The 21,428-nt window shown below is 44.8% G+C and overlaps 1 protein-coding gene across 1 annotated transcript in view; it reads left to right on the forward strand.

Annotated features, from left to right (window-relative positions):
• acadm (acyl-CoA dehydrogenase medium chain) overlaps nucleotides 1–21,428 on the forward strand; it is a 71,863-nt gene that overhangs the window by 1,679 nt on the left and 48,756 nt on the right. Inside the window, exon 2 of the mRNA XM_072273271.1 lies at nucleotides 16,134–16,242. Within this exon, the coding sequence (XP_072129372.1) occupies nucleotides 16,134–16,242 (109 nt within the window). The remainder of the gene's footprint in view (nucleotides 1–16,133; nucleotides 16,243–21,428) is intronic.

The following is a 21,428-nucleotide window of genomic DNA, read 5'->3' on the forward strand; positions in this document are numbered from 1 at the left end:
GACAACACTCACCTCCCTGCAATCCTCCGGTACCATTCCTGTGGACAACGAGGACATGAAGATCTTAGCCAGAGGCTCAGCAATCTCTTCCCTGGCCTCGTGGAGCAGCCTGGCGAAGGATGCCGGCCCAGAACGTTGACTCGTCATTTGTACCAATGCTGCCCGACCTGCTGAGTTCCTCCAGCGTGTTGTGAGTGGGGAATATTCTGTCAGGCTGTCAGGCCCCAGGGGCTTATCCGTCCTATTGTATTTTAACAACTCCAACACCTCCTCTCCCTTAATATCAACATGCCGCAGAAGCTAGAATGCACAGGTTTGAGGAGAGGAATTTAATAGGAACCTGCAGGGCAACTTTTTTTGCGCAGACAGATGCCAGCGGAAGTGGTTGTGGCAAGTATGTTAACAATATTTAAAGTACATTTGTACAGGTAGAGGAATATAAGGCAAATGGGACCTGTTAAGATGGGAATTTTGATTTCAATCAGTTGGGCTGATGGTCTTGTTCCATTTGCTGTCTCTGTATTTATAGAGGCTTCTCCAGTGTATCTTCAGCTGACCTCATTATCCTATGTTCCGGGGAATAAAGTCCTACATATTCATCCTGTTCCAATATCTCCTCTCCTCACTCATCTCCTCAAGTCCCAGCAATATCCCTGCAAATTTTCTCTGTACTCTTTCAATCTTATTGATTTTTTTTCTTGTATGTAGGCAACCAGAACTGCACCCCATACTCCGAATTCGGCTTCACCAACACCTTGCAGAACTTGCGCATGATATCTCCTGTTTTCCGTACTTGTCGAGGCCAATGTGTCAAAAGCTGTCTTTATGACCCTATCTACCTATTCTGCCAGTTTCAAGGAATTATGGATGCCAAGTGTCTGAACCTTCTTGACCAGCCTCCCATGCAGGACTCTGTCAAAGGCAACATGTAGCTATTGTAGGCTACATATGGACAACATCCACTGACTGGCCTTCATCAACTTCAATGGCAGTTTCCCCTCAAAACCTGCCACACTGAAAGCCATATTGACTCCCTAATCAGGCTCTGTCTATTCAAATACTTGAATATCCAGTCATTAAGAATATTTTTGAATAATTTGCTCATGGCTGCATTTATTTTTGGAGCCTTTCTTAAACATGGAAATATGAGCTGTCCTCCAGCACTTCACCCATTGCTGAGGACATTTTAAGTATGCCTCCCTGGGCCCCTGCAAATTGTACACACGCCTCCCATCGGGCCCTGGCAATTTATCCGCCCCAATTTGCTTCAAGACAGCAAGCGCCTTCCCCTCTGTTATCTGTATAGGATCCATGAACTCTGTGCTGTTGTGTCTCACTTCTTTAGACTCTGCATCTGAGTAAATACAGATGCAACAAAATCTACTTACGATCTCCCCTTCTCTTTTGGCTCCATGCATAGATGACCATGCTGAACAACTCGTTCCCTTGCTATCATTATATTTGGAGTTAGAGTAGAACCTAGCCGAGTAGTTGTGAATGTGCAGTGAGTAGAGAGCAGAAGATGCATCATTGTGGGCTGCCAGTGCTGAGAAATCTCATTTATTTCCTTAGAGATACAGTGCAGATCTGGCCCTTCTGGCCCACCGACCCACCAATTTAGCCCAAACCTAATCACAGGATAAACTACTAACAGGTATGTCTTTGGACTATGGGAGGAACCATTGACCATGAGATATAGGAGCAGAATTGGGCCATTTGGTCCATTGAGTCTGCTCCGCAATTTTAACATGGTTGATCCAATTTTCCCTCTAGCGGCTGGACCCAATCTCCTGCCTTCTCCCATATCCATTCATGCACTGACCAGTCAAGAATCTATCAACCTCTACCTTAAGTATACATAAAGACCTGGCCTCCATAGCTGCCTGTGGCAAAGAATTCCACAGATTGACCACTCTCTGGCTAAAGAAACTCCTCTTCATTTCCGTTCTGAAAGGATGCTCCTCAATTCTGGGGCTGTTTTCTCTGGTCTTAGACTCTCCCACCATAGTAAACATCTTCTCCACATTCACTGTATAAAGGCCTTTCACCAGTTGATAAGCTTCAATGAGATAATCCCTAATTCTTCTGAATTCTCGTGAATACAGGCCCAGAGTCATCAGACACTCTTCATATGACAAGGCCATTCAATCCTGGGATCATTTTTGTGAACCTCCTTTGAACCCTCTCCAATTTCAGCACATCCTTTCGAAGATAAAGGGCCCAAAACTATTTGCAGTACTCCAAGTGAGGCCTCACTAGTGCTTTATAAAGTTACAATATTACATCCTTGCTTTTATATTCTAGTCCTCTTGAAATGAATGCTAACATTGCATTTGCCTTCCTCACCACAGACTCAACCTGCAAGTTAACCTTTAGGGAATCCTACACAAGGACACCCAAGTCCCTTTGCATCTCAGTCTTTTTTTAATCTCTTCTCTCCGTTTAGAAAATAGTCAATCCTTTAATTTCTTCCAAAGTACAAGACCATATGCTTCCCAACACAGTATTCCATCTGCCACTTCTTTGCCCATTCTCCTAATCTAAGTCCTTCTGTAGTCTCTCTACTTCCTCAAAATTACCTGCCCCTACACCTATCTTTATATCGTCTGCAAACTTTGCAAAAAAAGCCATCAATTCTATCATCCAAATCATTGGCATATAACATAAAAAGAATCGGTCCCAATATGGACCCCTTTGAAACACCACTAGTCACCGACAGCCAAACATTGAAGGATCCCTTTATTCCCACTTTTTGCCTCATGCTTTATCCATACTAGAATCTTTCCAGTAATACCACGGGCTCGTAGCTTGTTAAGCAGCCTTGTGTGGCACCTTGTCAAAGGCCTTCTGAAAATCCAAGAACACAACATCAACCGATTCTCCATTGTCTATCCTGCTTGCTATTTCTTCAAAGAATTCCAACAGATTTGTCATGCGATATTTTCCCTTGAGGAAACCATGCTGACTATGGCTTATTTTATGTGCCTCCAACATCTTCCCAACCACTGAGGTCAGACTAACTGGCCTATAGTTTCCTTTCTTCTGTATCCCTTCTTGAAGAGTGGAATGACAATTGCAGATTCTGGAAAGGTTCCAGAATCAAATCATTCTTGAAAGATCTAATGATCTTCACATTCTCTTCAGCCACCTCTGTTAGAATGCTGGGCTGTAAACCATTTGGTCCAGGTGGTTTATCTACCTTCAGACCTTTCAGTTTCCCAAGAACCTTCTCTCTAGTTACGGTAACTTTACACACTTCATGCCCCCGACGCCTGGAACTTCCACCATACTGTTAGTGTCTTCCACAGTGAAGTCTATGGCCTCCTCTACTGTCACGATGGTAGCCTCCAACCTGATGGCATGAGCATCGATTTCTCAAACTTCTGGTAATGCCCCCCACCCTTCACCATTCCCCATTCCGTTTTCCCTCTCTCACCTTATCTCCTAACCTGCCCATCACCTCCCTCTGGTACTCCTCTCCCTTTTCTTTCTTCCATGGCTTTTTGTCGTTCTCCTATCAGATTCCCCCTTCTCCAGCCCTGTATCTTTTACACCAATCAACTTCCCAGCTCTTTACTTCACCCTCAGCCTCCTCCCAGTTTCACCTATCACCTTGTGTTTCTTCCCTCCCCTCCCCTTCACCTGACTCCTCTTTTTTTTCTCCAGTCCTGATGAAGGGTCTAGGCCTTAAGTGTCGATTGTACTCCTTTCCTTAGATGCTGACTGGCATGCTGAGTTCCTCCAGCGTTTTGTGTGTGTTACAAGATACTTATTCAGTTTGTCTGCCAATCCTTACCCTCCACTGGAGAGGGGTCCATTATCCACTCTCGCCTCTTTTACACTTTGTTTCTGAAGAAACTTTTGGTATCCTCTTTAATATTATTGGCTAACATATTTTTGTTTTCCATCTTTTCCTCAATGAGTTTTTTTTAGTTGCTCTCAGTTGGTTTTTAAAAGCTTCTTAATCCTCTAACTTCCCACTAATTTTTGCTCTATTATATGCTCTCCCTGGGTTTGAGAACCTGGAACACCCAGAGGAAACACACATGCATGTACAAACTTTCTTGGAGGACATCGGAAATGAACTCCAGTGACAGTGTTGCGCTAACTGCTACACTCTGTGGTGGCCAGCTGTTATAATGGTGAAGCTTTCACTGCCTATCCTTGCTGAATCCGGTCTGTTGATCAGGAAGTTGCAGAGGGAGGTGTTGAGTCCCACGTCTAGGAGTTTGGAGATGAGTTTGCTTGAAGATGGAGATGTAGTCATTAAACAATCTGACTTACAGTAGCACAAAGATGAGAAAATTTGCAGATGATGAAAGTGCAAGCAACACACACACAAACCTGTTTTCCTCCAGCATTGTGTGTGTGTCCCGGACTTACAGTAGGTGTCTTTACTGCCCCAGTGTTCCCAAGATGAGCATAGGGCCAAGACGATGTTGTCCACTGTAGGTGAATTACAACGAATTATGAGATGCAGAGCAAGCTGTTGCCCATGCAGCAAACTCCCCCTCTCCACACAGCTGATGAACCCAAAGGAACGGCAGAGACCGATACAGTTTGGTACCAGCAGCGGAACAACAGTTGCTAGTCAGCATTGGACTCCCGTAGGACTGCTTCCAGCTCCAGATTTTTCCCTTGGAGTTTACTCCCGAAGCCTTCCCCATGACTGGGTATAGTCGCAAGGCAGCAGAGGTTTCAAATCACCCACGGCTGATGAGCCCCATCTGCCCGAAGCAAAATGTTTTAATGCGCCAGTAACCTGGCTTTGCCCCCTTCTTTCAGTAGAAATGGTTCTTCTGGGCTTGGTAACTAAGCCACATTTGAAGGCCAGGAGCTGAGTTTGGTTGTCAGAGGCTATTTGAGGTGCACGCCATTCGGAGCATTTAATAGGTAGTGGGAGCACGTCCTTACTACCACTCCAGGCTATAGCAACCTTAAGGTGGATGTCAGAGCCACTAAGGCAGGTTACCTTGCTTTTCTTGATAGTGGTTGACTTAAAGTAGGGAGAGTAAAAGATGTCCATAAATAACTCTACAGTCTGATCCATAAAGACTCAGCTAGGATCACCATCTGGGTCCGAAAGATTGATCTGCCATCCGGAGCAGTGACCGTGTGCTAGGGTAGACTGCGGACAGTCGGGGTGGGTGGTGATATTCTTCTTTATAGTGAGACTATGAGCTCAGGTTGGGGTGAGTGGTGACATTCCTGTTAATAGTGACTATGGGCTCAGGTTAGGGTGAGTGGTCACAGTCCTGTTTACAGTGACTATCAGTTCAGGTTAGGGTGAGTGGTCACAGTCCTGTTTACTGACTGTGGGCTCAGGTACTCTGGGGACTGTCAGTGGGTGGTGGCATTGCTGTCTGCAGTGACTGTGGGCTCGGTTGGGGTGAGTGGTGACATTTCAGTGGCTTCTGTTCGAAACATGCATTGAATCCATTAAGTTAATCAGAAAGTGATGTGCAAGTGTTGGTGATGCTGATTGTCTTATGTTTTGTAACCTGTTACAGCATGCAAGCCTTGCTACAACTGATGGCTGGGCTGAGACTCAATGGTTAGAGTGGCATTGTCTTGACGTCTATCATAGCTTTACGGATGTTGTACCTCTATTTCTCATAAAGTTCCATTTCCCCTGATTTGAATGCTGCACACGTAGACCAGTAGGGTGCAGTGCACCCATGGTTTGCAGTTTAGCAACACCTGGATTGTCCTCAACGCTCCTGATAAAAGCTGTGATTGTTTTGCCTCTTATTACCCTGTGCTGTATGTAGAATTGGTCATGTGCCAAGATCAGTGGGAAACTTGTCTTCCATATTTTTCATTCAGATCAGATAATTACGCAGTGCACTGAGATAGAACAAGATAGTGCAATAACAACACAGGATAAAGTGTAACAGCTACAGAGAAAGTCCAGTGCAGGCAAATAATAAAGTGCAAGATCATAATGAAGTAGATTGTGAGGCCGAGACTCCAATTTATCGTATGAGGGAACTATTTAAGAGTCTTATTTTATACACAAAATATCTCAGTAGATTATGGTGACGTATATACTGTGATAATAAATTTCCTTTGAACTGTATAAGTGCAGGTATGTGTTTTCAGTCTTTTGTGTCTCCTGCCCTGGGGAAAGTGGCGAAAGAGAATGTCTGGGGTGGTTATGAGTTTTGTGTAAGTTAATTAGATACTAAATTCCTAGTGATCCTGCACTCCCTGTGGAGAATTTTATTTCCTAAATTGTCTCTACCTTTAATCTAAATACTGGGTGACAAATACAGTACTTTGAAGGCACAAGACCTTTAAATGCTCCACGTTGCTGTATAAACAGCATATGTGAATCATTCAGGCTAAAGTTCATGTTGGAATGTAATAACAAATAACCAAGGGAGCCAGAAACCGATTTAATATCCCCAGCATATGTTGTGAAATGTGTTGTGTTGCAGCAGTACAGTGCAATACAGAATTAAAAATCCTTATCGCTGATTGTCATTTATAGCTTCATAAAAATTCAATTAAATAAGTCCCGCAAAAATTAGTGAGGTAGTAGTTTCGGATTCATTGTCCAATCAGAAATCTGATGGCGGAGGGGAAGTAGCTGTTTCTAAAATGCCTGTGTGCCTGTCTTAAGGCTCCTATACCACCTCTTTGGTGGCAATGGGAAGAGGACATTGGTACAGCAACTGCTCTGTCTGTGACCTCAAGAAACTGCAGAGAGTTGTGGACACAGCTCAGCACATCACAGGAACCAGTCTTCTTTCCGTGGACTCTCTACACTTATAAAATGCCAGCATAATCAAGGATCCGTCCAACCCCAGACATTCTCTCTTCTCCCATCTCCCATTGGGCAAAAGATACAAAAGCCGGAAAGTACATGCCACCAGGCTCAAGGACAGCTTCTATTCTGCTGTAATAAAACTATTGGGTGGTTCCCTAGAATGATAAGATGTACTCTTCGACTTACAGTTGACTTTGTTATGAGTCAAAAGGAGCAGCACCTTATATTCCGTCTGGGTAGCCTCCAATCTGATGGCATGAACATTGACTTCTCTAACTTCTGTTAATGCCCCTCCCCTTCTTACCCCATCCCTTATTTATTTATTAGATTATGAGGACACTCAGTCCTCATTTATTGTCATTTAGAAATGCATGCATTAAAAAATGATACAATGTTCCTCCAGTATGATATCACAGAAACACAGGACAGACCAAGACTAAAACTGACAAAAACCACATAATTATAACATATAGTTACAACAGTGTAAAGCAATACCGTAATTTGATAAGAGCAGATCATGGGCACGGTAAAAAAAAAAGTCTCAAAGTCCCGATAGCCCCAACATCTCACGCAGACGGTAAAAGGGAGAAACCCTCCCCTGCCATGAGCCACAAGCGCCGCAAACTTGCCGATGCAACATCCTGGAAGCAACCACAGTCCGACTGAGTCCATTTGAAAACTTCGAGCCTCCGACACCGAGCACCATTTCTGCCGAGTGCTTCGACCCCGCCCTGGCTGCCGAGCAACAAGCAAAGCCGAGGATTTGGGGCCTTCCCGTCCGGAGATTTCGGATCACACAGTAGCTGCAACAGCAAAACAAGCATTTCAGAAGTTTCACCAGATGTTCCTCCGTGCTCGCACGTCTGCCTCTATCAAATCAGAATTGTGCACGGCATTCTAATTGATAAATAACAGATATTCATCACTGGAGTGGCCGTGTGCGCTGCGTCGCGCCACCATCTTCTCCTCCTCCCTTATTATTTTCCCCCTTTCTCTTTTTTTTTTCCTCTGTCCCTCTCACTATATCTTCCTCTGGTGCTCCCCTCCCCCTTTCTTTCTCCCTAGGCCTCCCATCCCATGATCCTCTCCCTTCTCCAGCCTTGTATCCCTTTTGCCAATCACCTGTCCAGCTCTTGGCTCCATCCCTCCCCCTCCTGTCTTCTCCTATCATTTTGGATCTCCCCCTCCCCTTTTCAAATCTCTTACTATCTCTTCTTTCAGTTAGTCCTGACGAAGGGTCTCGGCCCGAAACGTCGACTGTACCTCTTCTTATAGATGCTGCGTTCACCAGCATTTTGTGTGTGGACCTTGTTATGAGATTCCTTTCCAGTCCCGATGAAGGGCCTGAGCCTGAAATGTTGACTATTCTTTTCCATAGATGGTGCCCGGCCAGCTGAGTTCCTTCAGCATTTTGTATCTGTTGCTTTGGATTTCCAACTTCCACCCTGCCCTCAAATTTGCTTGGTCCATTTTTGACTCCTCTCAATCTCTCTGGAGATGGTCAATCTACTGATATCTTTTATAAACCCACTGATTCTCACTACTATCTGGGCTATACCTCTTCCCACCCTGTCACTTGTAAAAATGCCTTCCACTTCTCTCAGTTCCTCTGCCGTATTTGCTCTCAGTATGACACTTTTCATTCCAGAGCAACTGAGGCATCATGCTTCTTCAAAGAAAGTGGCTTCCCTTCCTCCATCATCAACGCTGCTCTCACCCACTTCTCTTCAATTTCATGCACATCGAGCCTCTAAGTCCATCCCCCAACCAAGAGGTGGCAGCGGGAGGCTGAGGAACAGTTACAGGATTGCCTTGAGTCCGCGGACTCGTGTTCAAGAGGGCCTGTATGACTACATCAGGGTCGTCAGAGACTTTATTAAGATAGCTCTGGATTAGTGTGTCCCCACGGGATTGTTCTGGGTTTTCCCCAATCAGAAGCCCCAGGTGAACAATGAAATCCGCAACCTGCTGACAGCCAGATCAGAGGCATTCAGGTCTGGAGAACAAGAATGCTACAAGAGGTGCAGGTATCACCTCTGGAAAGCCACCTCTTGGGCGAAGTGGCGATTCCGGACTCGACTGGAATCAGTGAGGGACGACAGCTGTGGCACGGTTTGAATGCCATAATCTCCTAGTAAATGTTAAATCTTGTGACTCAGGGGACAGCAGAGTTTCACTTCCAGATGAGTTCAATGCCTTCAATGCTTGCTTTAACCACCAGAGCAGGGAGGCACCACACCATCAAGCACCCTATGTCCCCCGATGATCCTTTGATCTCAGTATCTGAAGATGACATGCCGGCTGCCTTCAAGAGAGTGAATCCAAGGAAAACATCTGGGACGGGAGAGGTTCTGGAGGATTGGAGGGTTGCAGATGTTGTTCCCTTATTCAAGAAAGGGAGTCTTACTTCAGTAGTTGATAAGTTGATAGAGAAGATCCTGAGAGGCAGGATTTATGAACATTTGGAGAGGTATAATATGATTAGGAATAGTCAGAATGGCTTTGTCAAAGGCAGGTCGTGCCTTACGAGCCTGATTGAATCCTTATCCCTACTCCTTTTCTTGAATAAGGGAACAACATCTGCAACCCTTCAATCCTCCAGAACCTCCCCTGTCCTCATTGATGATGCAAAGATCATCGCCAGAGACTCACAATCTACTTCCTTGCCTTCCACAGTAGCCTGGGTACATCTTGCCCAGTGACTTATCCAACTTGATGCTTTCCAAAAGCTCCAGTACATCCTCTTTCTTAATGTCTATATGCTTAAGCTTTTCCGTCTGCTGTAAGTCATCCCTACAATCTCCAAGGTCCTTTTCCATAGTGAATACTGAAGCAAAGTATTCATTAAGTACCTCTGCTACCTCCTCCGGTTCCATACACACTTTTCCATTGTCACACTTGATTGGTCCTATTCTGTGAGGTCTTATCCTCTTGCTCTTCACATACTTGTAGAATGCCTTGGGGTTTTCCTTAATCCTGCTCGCCAAGGCCTTCTCATGGCCCCTTCTGGCTCTTCTAATTTCATTCTTAAACTCTTTCCTGCTAGCCTTGTAACCTTCTAGATCTCTATCATTACCTCGTTTTTTGAAACTTTCGTAAGCTTTTCTTCTTGACTAGATTTTCTACAGCTTATGTACACCATGCTTCCTGTACCCTACCATCCTTTCCGTCTCATTGGAACGTACCTATGCGGAGCGCCGTGTAAGTATTCCCTGAACATTTACCATATTTCTGCTGTACATTTCCCTGAGAATATCTGCTCCCAATTTATACTTCCAAGTTCTTGCCTGATTGTTTCATATTTCCCCTTACTCCAATTAAACGGTTTCTTAACTTGTCTGCTCCTATCCCTCTCCAGTGCTATGGTAAAGGAGATGGAGATAGTGATCACAATTCTAAAATGCTGTCCCACTGAGAGACCTGACACCTGACCAGGTTAATTACCCAATACCAGATCTTGTAGCCTTATCTACACATTGTGTCAGGAGATCTTCCTGGATATACCTAACAAACTCCACCCTATCTAAACGCCTTGCTCTGGGGAGATGCCAATCAATATTGGGGAAGCTAAAATCACCCATCATGACAACCCTGTTATTATTGCATCTGTAGAAATAATCAAGTGTCATTGACATACCAAATCTCCTCAAACTCCTTATGAAATATAACCACTGTCTTGCTTTCTTTGTAATTGCATCAATGTGTTAGACCCAGGTTGTATCTTCAGAAATGTTGACACCCAGGAACTTGAAACTGCTCACTCGTTACACTGCTTATCCCTCTATGAAGACCGCTGTGTGCTCCATTGACTTCCCTTTCCTGAAGTGCACAATCAATTCCTTGGTCTTACTATCCTTAGGTGAAAGGTTGTTGTTGTGACACCACTTAACCAGCTGATCTGTCTCACTCCTGTATGCCTTGTTGTCTCTATCTGAAACTTGTCCAGCAATAGTTGTCATCAGCATATCTATAGATGGCATTTTAGCTGTGCCAAGTTACACGGTCATGTGTGTAGAGAGAGTAGAGCAGCGGGTTAAGCATACATCTGAGGTGCACCAGAGTTAATCATCAGCGAGGAGGAGATGTCATTTCCTGGTGAGGAAGCTAAGGATCCAGTTGCAGAGGGAGGGACAGAGGCCCAGCTTTTTGATTAGAACTGAAGGTATGATTGTGTTGAGTGCTGAGTAGTCGTTAATAAACAGCAGCCTGACATAGGTCTTATGTTCGGGTGATCCAAGGCTGAGTGGAGAGTCAGTGAGATTGCATCTGCTGTAGACCTGTTGTGGCGATAGGCAAAATGCAACACATCCAGGTTCTGTTTAGGCAAGAGTTAATTCTGTCCATGACCAACCTGTCACAGCACTTCATCACAATAGGTGTGAATGCCACTGAGTGATGGTCATTGAGGCAGATCACCCTGCTCATTTTGGGTACTGGTATGATTGTGGCCCTTTTGAAGCAAATAGGGACCTCTGACGGCAGCAGTGAGAGATTAAAGATATCCTTGAACACTCCTGCCAGGTTTTAAGAGTCTTACCAGGTACACCATCAGGGCATGACGCCTTGTGAGGTTCACCCCCTTGAAAGATGTTCTGACATCAGCTTCAGAGATAGATCACAAGGTCACCCAGACGATTCAAGGATTCACACAGGTGTAGTTTTATTTTCCCTTTCAAAATGAACATAAAAGGCGTTGAGCTCATCTGAGAGTGAGTCGTCACAGCCATTCATGATGTTGGGTTTCGCTTTGTAGGAAGTAATGGCCTGCAAACCCTGCCAGAGTTGATGCGCATCCAATTTTATTTCTAAGCTCAATCAGCATTGTTGTTTTGCTCTTAAAGTAGCCCATCCTAGGTTGTACCTGCACTTCTTGTATAGTTCTGGATCACTGGTCTTGAATGCCACTGATATAACCGTCAACAGGTGACAACTATGGAGTATTCATTCAAGATGAATCCCTGAATATTGTCTAGACCACCAACTCAAAGCAGTCCTGGAAGTGCTTCTCTATTATCCTTGACCATGCCTTATGCTCGGAGTAGAAGTACAGCTAAGTGATCGGACTTTCCAAAGTATGGGCGTGGGATAGCACGGTAAGCGTGGGGCATCACAGAATCATGATTACAGCTTGTTGGAGTTTGGAGTTCCATCCCAGTAACCTCTAAGGATTTTGTATGTCCTCCCCATGGAGTGCGTGAGTTTCCTCCAGGTACTCCAGCTTCCTCCCACAATCCAAATATGTACCAGTTAGTAAGTTAATTGATCATTGTAAATTGTCCCACAATGAGGTTAGGGTTAAATTGGGTGTTGCTGGTGGTGCAACCCAAAGGGCTAGAAGGGTCTGCTCTGAGCTGTATCACTAAACAAGCAGAGTGTGGTCGTTCCCCTAGTTCCACAGGTGATACGTTGGTGGCAGTTGTTCGGAGACGTCTTCGGCCTGCTTGAAATGATAGAGAAGGCTTTGGGGTTTGCAGTTTCATGCCTGCTGGTTACAGACCTTAGCTCCTCCAGAGCCTGCCTGAGGTGGAATGTACACTGCTGTAATAATCATAGTGGAAGTCTCCCTCAGCAGATAAGGAGGGTGACACTTGATCGCCAAATGTTCCAGGTCAGGTGAGCAGTACTGAGACAGAACTGCTACCTCTGTGCAGAGCATAATGCATTACAGATGCAAATACGTTAGGGATATTTAAGGGGCTCTTAGATAAGCACATGGATGATAGAAAAATGCAGAACTATGTTTGAGGAAAGGAGGTCAAAAGTTGGCACAACACAGTGGACTGAAGGGCCTGTACTGTGCTGTGCTGTTCTCTTAACTCAGTGGGCTGAGCAGCATTCTGGCTATTCATTGCCTCTGGTGTGGGGAGGGGTGGCTACCACACAGGATCAAAATAAGCTCCAGAGAGTTGTAAATTTAGTCAGCCAGGACGTCACCCTCTTAATGCTGCAATCAAGAAGGAGGTACAAAAGGAAGTGGCGGGAGGAGAGAGATAGCGCACCACGCGCGTGCGCAGCCCTCCGGTGAAAATGATATCGTATCTGTTAAATAGGGGCCGTGGACAATTCTGATTTGATGGAGAATGGACGTGAAAGCACAGAGGAACATCTGGAGAAATTTCTGAAACGCTCGCTCACTGCTGTCATGACTGCGCGGTCGGGAATCTTTCAGAGGGCGGGCCTCAAAATCCCCGGCTTTGCCTGCTGGTGGCGACTGAGCTTGAGGTCGAATCGTTCGGACAGAGATGGCGTTCAGTACTCTGTGTCGGAGAGCTGATCAGAGCTCGAAGTTTTCGGGTGGCTCAGAGTTGGACTGTGGTCAGCATGGCAGGGAGAGTTCTTCCTTCTCCTGTCTGCATGAGATGTGGGACATTTGAGAGACTTTGAACTTCACTGTGCACATGGACTTCTTCATCAAGTTATGATATTGTTGCACTGTTGTAACTATATGTTATAATTATGTGGTTTTGTCAGTTTTTTCAGTCTTGGTCTGTCCTGTGTTTTGTGATAGCACACCAGAGGAAATATTGTATCATTTCTTAATGCATGCATTACTAAATGACAATAAAAGAGGACTACGTGTCTTCATAATCTTAAAAAAAGGTTTGAAGACACATGCTCAGTGATTCCAGAAACAACTACTTCCCCACCGCCATCCACTTTCTAAATGGACATTGAACTCATGAGCACTATCTCGCTGCTTTTTTATTTCTATTTTTGCACTCCTTATTTAATTTAACTATTTCATAAACACTTATCATAATTCACATTTTTCTCTATTGTTATGTATTGCATGAGACAACAAATTTCACAACATACGCCAGTGATATTAAATCTGATTCTGAAAGAAATTGTTGACATTTTGGCTCGAAACCCTGGAGTAGGTGTTGGTCCTCACGGCTGGGCATGAGCAAGGTGTGCTGAAAGGGCCTGTTGTGTGCTAAACACATATTTGATTCATCTGTCAGTTTCGTACTGACGTGCGGATGAGTAGTAGCAGTGCTAGACTTGAGTATGATGCTGTCTGAGGGGGTTGTCTATTGGTGGGTCCTCAAAGGGCTGTTACTGTCACTGCTCAGCACAACAAGATTGAGGTGCTGCTCCATTCTGTGTAATCAGTCCAGGTACTAAAAACACAATGACTAAGTTTAAAATAAAGTCCGAGTTATTTAGAATGACATCTGAGTTGCAACTGAATTAAAAACAAAGAACTCTATTCAAGTACTGCATATGGCCATGTTATAGAAATACAACGATTAAGTATGAAATAGCATCACGAATTATGCCCAAATATCGCACTTAGAGATTGTCCATAGTGCCTATCGACCATGGGTAGTGGTGGGAGGTGTTGTCCACTTGCACGACAGCCTCAAGGGGGAAAAGTTGTATTTTCAGTCTGAATGACCGTGCAGAGATGTTTCTATATCTCCTGCCGGATGATAGGAGATTGAAGAGGTGATTACTGGGGTGGGATGGGTCCATCAGAATGTTGCGAGCCCACTGTAGATATCATGAGTTGTAAATGGTTTCCATATCTGGTTGTTGTGTTCCAGTGATGTTCTATGCCGTCCTGATCACTCAGTGAAGTGCTTTTTGGTCAATCATGTTGAAGCTAGTGTACCATACCATACCATACATCTCTGTATGATAAGGGTGCTCTCAGTTATACATCGGTGAAAGTTTACCAACAGCTTTTAGGACAGATTTTCTCTCTTTAACTCCTAAGATAGTATAGGTGGTGCTCAGCCTTCCATTCTATCAAGGTGGTGTTGGTGGTCTAAAAGGACTCCTCTGTGATGTTCGCTCACCGTTTGAGTAGTTTCCATACCTACTGGGGAGTTTGTATTGAAGGCAGAACAGTATTCAATCCAAAGCATTCTGCTGTAGGTTTCCTTTTGCTCCAGATGTTGTAGTGCGGTGTGGAGGCAATGGAGATGGCGTCCTTGGTTGATCTGTTTGGCTTTCTGTGCACACTGGTGCTGGTCCATAGTAGTGGTGCTGTGGAGGCTGATCTAAGATCCACATATTCTGGTGCAGTGTAGACTCCAATAAGTGGTGACTGTGGTTAGTGTCTGAGTCTTTTGGTTGTTCAGTCTCTCCTTTCACAGTTGCCTCTTGTTCTCTGCGGCACAACAGAACTCATTCTCATGTAGTGCAACTCCCTCTTGAACAGATTTCCTCCAGGTGCATCTATTGAGAGCAATGTCTTCCCAGTTTTTAGACGTTGTGGTGAATTTCTTCAGGCTGATTTTATGTTATCAGGGGCTGAAGTACGGGTAGGGATCTGCCCTCATGTTCTCTCTTTCTTGCTTATCTATTTATTATTATTTTCTTTTGTTTTTTCTTTTTCTTTTTGAAAGTTTATTGACTTTTGCATATTGGTTGTTTGTCCATCTTGTGTGCTGTCTCTCATTGATTCTATTTTTCTTTGTGTTTACTGTAAGTACCCACAAGAAAATGAATCCCAGGGTTGTATATAGTGACATAATTGTACTTTGATAATAAGGTTACTTTGAAATTTGTTTATTTTAATCCACCGCTTCCACTGGCAGCTCATTCCACACTCTCACCATCCTGACTAAAGAAGATTCCCTTCCCCATGTTCCCTTTGAGCATTTCACCATTCACCCTTAACCTATGCCCTCTAATTCTAGTCTCACGCAACTTCAGTGGAAAAAGCCTGCTTGCATTTACCCTATCTATGCCCCTCATAATTTTGTATACCTCTATCAAATCTGCCCTCAATCTTCTATGCTCTAGGGAATAGAGTCATAACCAATTCAAGCTTGCCCTAAAACTCAGGTCCCCAAGTCGCAGCAACATCCTTGTAACTTTTCTCTGTGCTCTTTCAATCTTATTTTCATCTTTCTTGTAGGTAGAGGACACACAGTACTCTAAGTTTGGGCCCCTTACGTGTTATGCAATTTCAAAATTCATTCCAACTCCTGTACTCGACACTTTGGTTTATGAAGAATCCAAATCAGAGAGATGTGGGTTTGTTGTAACATTTAAGAGTAATTTGAATAGGTACATGCATGGGAGGGGTATGGAGGACTGTGGTCCAGGTGCAGGTCAATGGGACCAGATTGTTTAACAGTTTGACATGGGCTAGATAGGCTGAAGGGCTAGTTTCTGTCCTGTAGTACCCTCTATGTCTATGATGAAGGGAGTGGATTTCAGAGTTATAGCTATGGGGGCTGAAATCATGTCCTCATGGCAAAGTCGACGACAGATTTTCATACACTGCAATGGCTGACATTATATCGTTTGCTGGAGATGTCCCAGGCTAAAAAAGGAAATGCACCCTCTGCATTTTCCAGTGTAGTGGTCCACAGTGTAACACAATTTCTATTTTGTTTTGAAGCGCACACTGAGGTCCAGCCTCTGGACTGGTTTGCGATGCCAACCGACTAGTAGCCGGGTTTTTGCTGATGTGCCCAGCGCAAACCCATCGCAGCATGGATTCAACTTCGGTAAGTTGGCTTCCAAGTAACTTAACATTAGCTAGGTGAGTTGGTGCTGAGCAGCCTTGCACTGCTGCAACCAATACAGTGGACATAAAGTGTGGGTTAGTAAGGTTGAGGGAGCTGTGGATCATATAGAAGGTTGTCCAGGATGGGGAACTGGGCTGAGGAGTGACAGGTGGAGTTCAACCCAGAAAAGTGTGAAGTGATTCACTTTGGAAGGTCAAACTTGAAGGCAGAATACAGGGTGAATGGAAGATGTCTTAACAGTGTGGAGGGGCAGAGACATCTTGAGGCCCACGTCCATAGATCCCTCAAAACTTGCCGTGGAAGTTGATAGGGTGGATAAGAAGGCATGTAGTGTTTTGGCCTTCATTAGTCAGGGGATTGAGCTCAATAGCATGAGGAAATGTTGCAGCTCTATTAAAGCTATGCTAATCCACTCTGCGGTACGGGTTCCCCCCCCATCCGAAGGTAGAGCGTTCCTATGAAATGGTTCGTAAGCCGGAATGTCGTAAAGTGAAGAAGCAATTACCATTTATTTATATGGGAAAAATTTGTGATCGGTTGCAGACCCAAAAAGTAACCTACCAAATCATGCCAAATAACACATAAAACCTAAAATAACAGTAGCATATAGTAAAAGCAGGAATGATATGATAAATACACAGCCTATATAAAGTAGAAATACTTTTCTACAATCATTGCCGCACTGTTCTCCGTAGCAAAAATCTTACACAAGCGCTCTCGGCAGAAACACTCTCTCCAGTAACCTTTAAGCTATGAAGCTGCCAAATCATACCAAATAACATGTAAAAGTACACAACCTATATAAAGTAGAAATAATGTATGTACAGTGTAGTATCACTTACCAGAATTGGGAAGACAGCGTCGAGCACACTGATGGTGGTGTGTTAGGCTGAGTCGTCGGAGGTTGGGGTGGTGCAGTTGTCCCCAGTCTCCGGGCTGCGGACCGATACTGATCCGCAAAGCATGCAGTGGTGCAGCGGTAGCCAGGGTGCACCCAACACATCTTTAAGAAAAAAGCTGAAATAAACAAGCTAATTAATTAGGTGCCGCCCGGCATGTAAATGTCAGCCCAGATCAGAGGCCACACAATCAGCAATTATTTAGGCTTTTTTCTTAAAGATGTGTTGGGTGCGTCCGGCTACTACTGCATTCTCCGCAGCAATGTATCGGTCCGCAGTCTGGGGGTTGTGGTGGGACACTGGGGTGTCATCTCATCGTCGTCTGTTTCCATCAGGGAGGCAGGTCATCTTCTTCTATGGCTGCCGGCCTCGATGTCGAAGGTTGAGGTTCGTCGTCTGCTGTGGCTGATGTGGAAGGCTTGAAAGACAACAGTATGCTTGGCTGCTTAGCCTCACACATTTTTCTATCATACAGTTCTTTGTAAACACTCAAACCATCCTGCAAATATGCCCTAAATCTATGTACCCTTTCAAAATTAAAGTCGTACTTTTCTGCAATCATTGCAGCGAAAATCTCATGCAGTTGCTTCACGTTCAGTTCCTGGACGACTTCACTTTCGGTCCGTTCACTACTGCATTCGGTTTCGATTGTTATCCTTTCCTCTTCTAACTGCATCAGCTCTTCATCTATCAGTTCTTGGTCATGGGCTGCCAAAACCCCTTCAACATCGTCTTCGTCAACTTCCACAAGCCAAACTCACTTTGTCCTTACTTCATTCACCACGATCAAAACGCTTAATTATATCTAGTTTTACACTAAATGTAACACCCTGACGAGCTCTTTTAGGCTTTACAGCGAGGATTCGTAAAGTGAACATTTGAAAAGCAGGGGACACCTGTATTGTGTTCATCTAATTACAGGAAGGATGTAGAAACTTCAGAAACACTGCAGAAGGGATTTGCCAGGATGCTGCCTGATCAGAGAATATGTCTTATGAGGCTGCATTGAGTGAGCTAGTGCTTTTCTCTTTGGTGGGAAGGAGGATGAAAGGTGACTTGATAGAGGTGTACAAGATGAGAGGTGAAGATGGAGTGGACAGCAGAGACTCCCTCTTCCTCCCTCCCCCCCCCCCCCCCCAGGACAGAAATGGCTAATATGAGGGACAATAATTATAAGATGATTGGAGGAAAGTATAAGGGGAATGGAGGAAGAATGTTCTTTTACACAGAGTGGTGACCTGAAATGCCCTGCCAGGGTTGGTGGTAGAGGCAGACAGGCTAGAGGTATCTGAGAAACTCCTAGATAGGCACGTAAATGATAGAAAAATGGTGGGCTGTGTAGGAGGGAGGGGTTAGACTGATCTTGGAGTAGGTTAAAAGGTTGGCACAACATCATGAGCCGAAAGGTTGATACTGTGCTGAATTGTTCTGTGGAAATAGCCACAAGAGATTCTGCAGAAACTGGATCTCTGGAGCAACAGAAAGTGCAGGAGAAACCCAGCAGGTCAGGCAGCATCTCACCTTCTCTCTGGATTCACCTGCCAGCTTGGGGTCCACGCTTCCCTCCACCCTGTCTTTTTAAAAGAAACTAATATATTGGTATTGGAGAGGATCCAGAGAGCCTCACAAGATAAGACCGTTGTCAGACTCCACCTGGAGTACTGTGTTCAGTTCCGGTCATCTCACTACATGAGGGATGTGGATACTACAGGAAGAATGCAGAGGAGATTTACAAGGATGTTGTCTGGAATGGAGGGTGTACCTTATGAGAATAGGTTGAGTGAACTTGACCTTTTCTCTTTGGAGCAACAGAGGTTGAGAGGTGACCTGATAGAGGTGTATAAGATGATAGGCTTTGATCATGTGGATAGCCTGAGGCTTTTTCCCAGGGCTGAAGTGGCTAACACGAGGGGGCATAGTTTTAAGGTGCTTGGAAGTAGGTACAAGGGGATGTCAGAGGTAAGTTTTTCACACAGGGTGGTAGGTGCGTGGAATACATTGCCAGTGACGGTGGTAGAGGCAGATACAATAGGGTCTTTTAAGAGACTTTTGGATAGGTACATGGGTTATGGGGTAGGGAAATTCTAGGCAGTTTCTAGAGTAGGTTACATGGTCGACACAACATTGTGGGCCAACGGGCCTATAATGTGCTGTAGATTTCTATCTTTCTATGTTTTTAATCCCAGGAATGCAAGGTATTGTGGTTAAGAAAGCATATGGTGCATTGGCCTTCCATCAATCGTGGGATTGAGTTTAGGAGCTGAGAGGTAATGTTGCAGCTGTATAGGACCCTGGTCAGACCCCACTTGGAGTACTGTGCTCAGTTCTGGTCGCCTCACTACAGGAAGGATGTGAAAACCATAGAAAGGGTGCAGAGGAGATTTACAAGGATGTTGCCTGGATTGGGGAGTATGCCCTATGAGAATAGGTTGACTGAACTCGGCCTTTTTTCCTTGGAGTGACGGAGGATGAGAGGTGACCTGATAAATGTGCATACGGTGATGAGAGGTATTGATCGTGTGGATAATCAGAGGTTTTTTTCCCAGGGCTGAAATGGCTAGCACAAGAGGACACAGTTTTAAGGTGCTGGGGAGTAGGTACAGAGGAGATGTCAGGGGTAAGTTTTTTATGCAGAGAGTGGTGAGTGCGTGGAGTGGGCTGCCGGTGACAGTGGTGAAGGTGGATACGATAGGGTCTTTTAAGAGACTCCTGGACAGGTACATGGAGCTTAGAAAATTAGAGGGCTATGGGTAACCTTAGGTAATTACTAAAGTAAGGACATGTTCAGCACAGCTTTGTGGGCTGAAGGGCCTGTATTGTGCTGTCGGTTTTCTATTTTTCTATGTCTGGGGAGCATTTGATGGCTCTGGGCCTATCCTTGCTGAAGTTCAGAAGAATGAGGGGGAATCTCATTGAAACCTATCAAATATTGAAAGACCTAGAGAGTAAATGTGGAGAGGATATTTCCTGTAGTGGGGGAGTTTCAGACCAGAGGACACAGCCTCAAAATAGAGGGATGTCCATTGCGAACAGAGGTGAGGAAAAAATTCCTCTAGACAGGGTGGTAAATCTGTCAAAGGTCATGGGGAGGAGCGGGGAATGGAGTTGAGAGGGATAATAAATCAACCATGCTTGCATGGTGGAGCATGTGCTGAATGGCCTAATTCTGCTCCTTTGTCTTAAGGCCTTATGCTTCCTATCATGTTGTACACCTCTGTCGAGTCAGATCTCATCCTTCTTGCCAAAGATTTAGCCTCCTTTTCCTGTGGTATGGGGATCAATAATAAGAGGGCAAAGGTCTATGGTGGAAGGATGCATTTCTGACCGGAAGCCTCTGACTAGTCGTGTACTACAGGAGTCAGTGCTGTGTCCAATGTTGTTTGATATATGGAGGTATTTGGGTAATTCATTCATTATGTGTCCTGTCGTGTGATGTGAGTGATTATGGTCTTGACCATTATTGTTTTTGGCAATTTTTTCTACAGATGTGATTTGCCATTGCCACCTTCTAGGCAATGTCTTTACAAGGTGGGTGACCCTAGCAATTATCAATATTCTTCAGAGATTGCCTCATGTCAGTGGTCACATAACCAGGACTTGTGATTATGTACCCTCTGCTCATATGACTATCTACCACCAGCTCCCATGGTTTCACATGACCCTGATTGGGGGGCTAGGCAGGTGCTACACCTTGCCCAAGGGTGACCTGCAGGCTAGCAGGGGAAAGAGAGCCTTACATTTTCACCCCACCACCCAAGTAGCCTGGTACTTGGGCACCAGAGTGAAACGGCAAGGAAACAGGCCCTTCTGCCCAACTCATCTATGCTGACCAAATGCCCGTTTACACTAGTACTTTTTGCCCAGGTTTGGCAACTACAGAAACCTTGACAATGATACTGTTCTTTCCTTTGGCACACACTGTGGGCCAGAGGGCCTATTCCTGTGCTGTAGTGTTCGATGAACCATTCTGGAAATTTCCATTCACTTCTGCTAGAAGCTTGCATGTCCTTTCCATGGAATGGCAGCAGTTGTAAGCTGGCCCATTGTAAGCCACCCAGCGTTTCACTAGGTCACACTGACATCACTGGCTCCAGAATGGTGTGTTATCCTGACCAGAGTTATAGAAAGATAAAGGCCTGTGGCCCTTCGATTTAGACCAATCCTACACAGATCTCATTTATTCCCCTCAAATTCCCACAGCCAATTAACCCATCGGTGGGATGTGGGAGGGAACTAGAGCGCCTGGGGGAGACCCATGCAGTCACA

Source organism: Mobula birostris, chromosome 12 (genome assembly GCF_030028105.1).
Source record: "Mobula birostris isolate sMobBir1 chromosome 12, sMobBir1.hap1, whole genome shotgun sequence".
Taxonomy (NCBI): Eukaryota; Metazoa; Chordata; class Chondrichthyes; order Myliobatiformes; family Myliobatidae; genus Mobula; species Mobula birostris.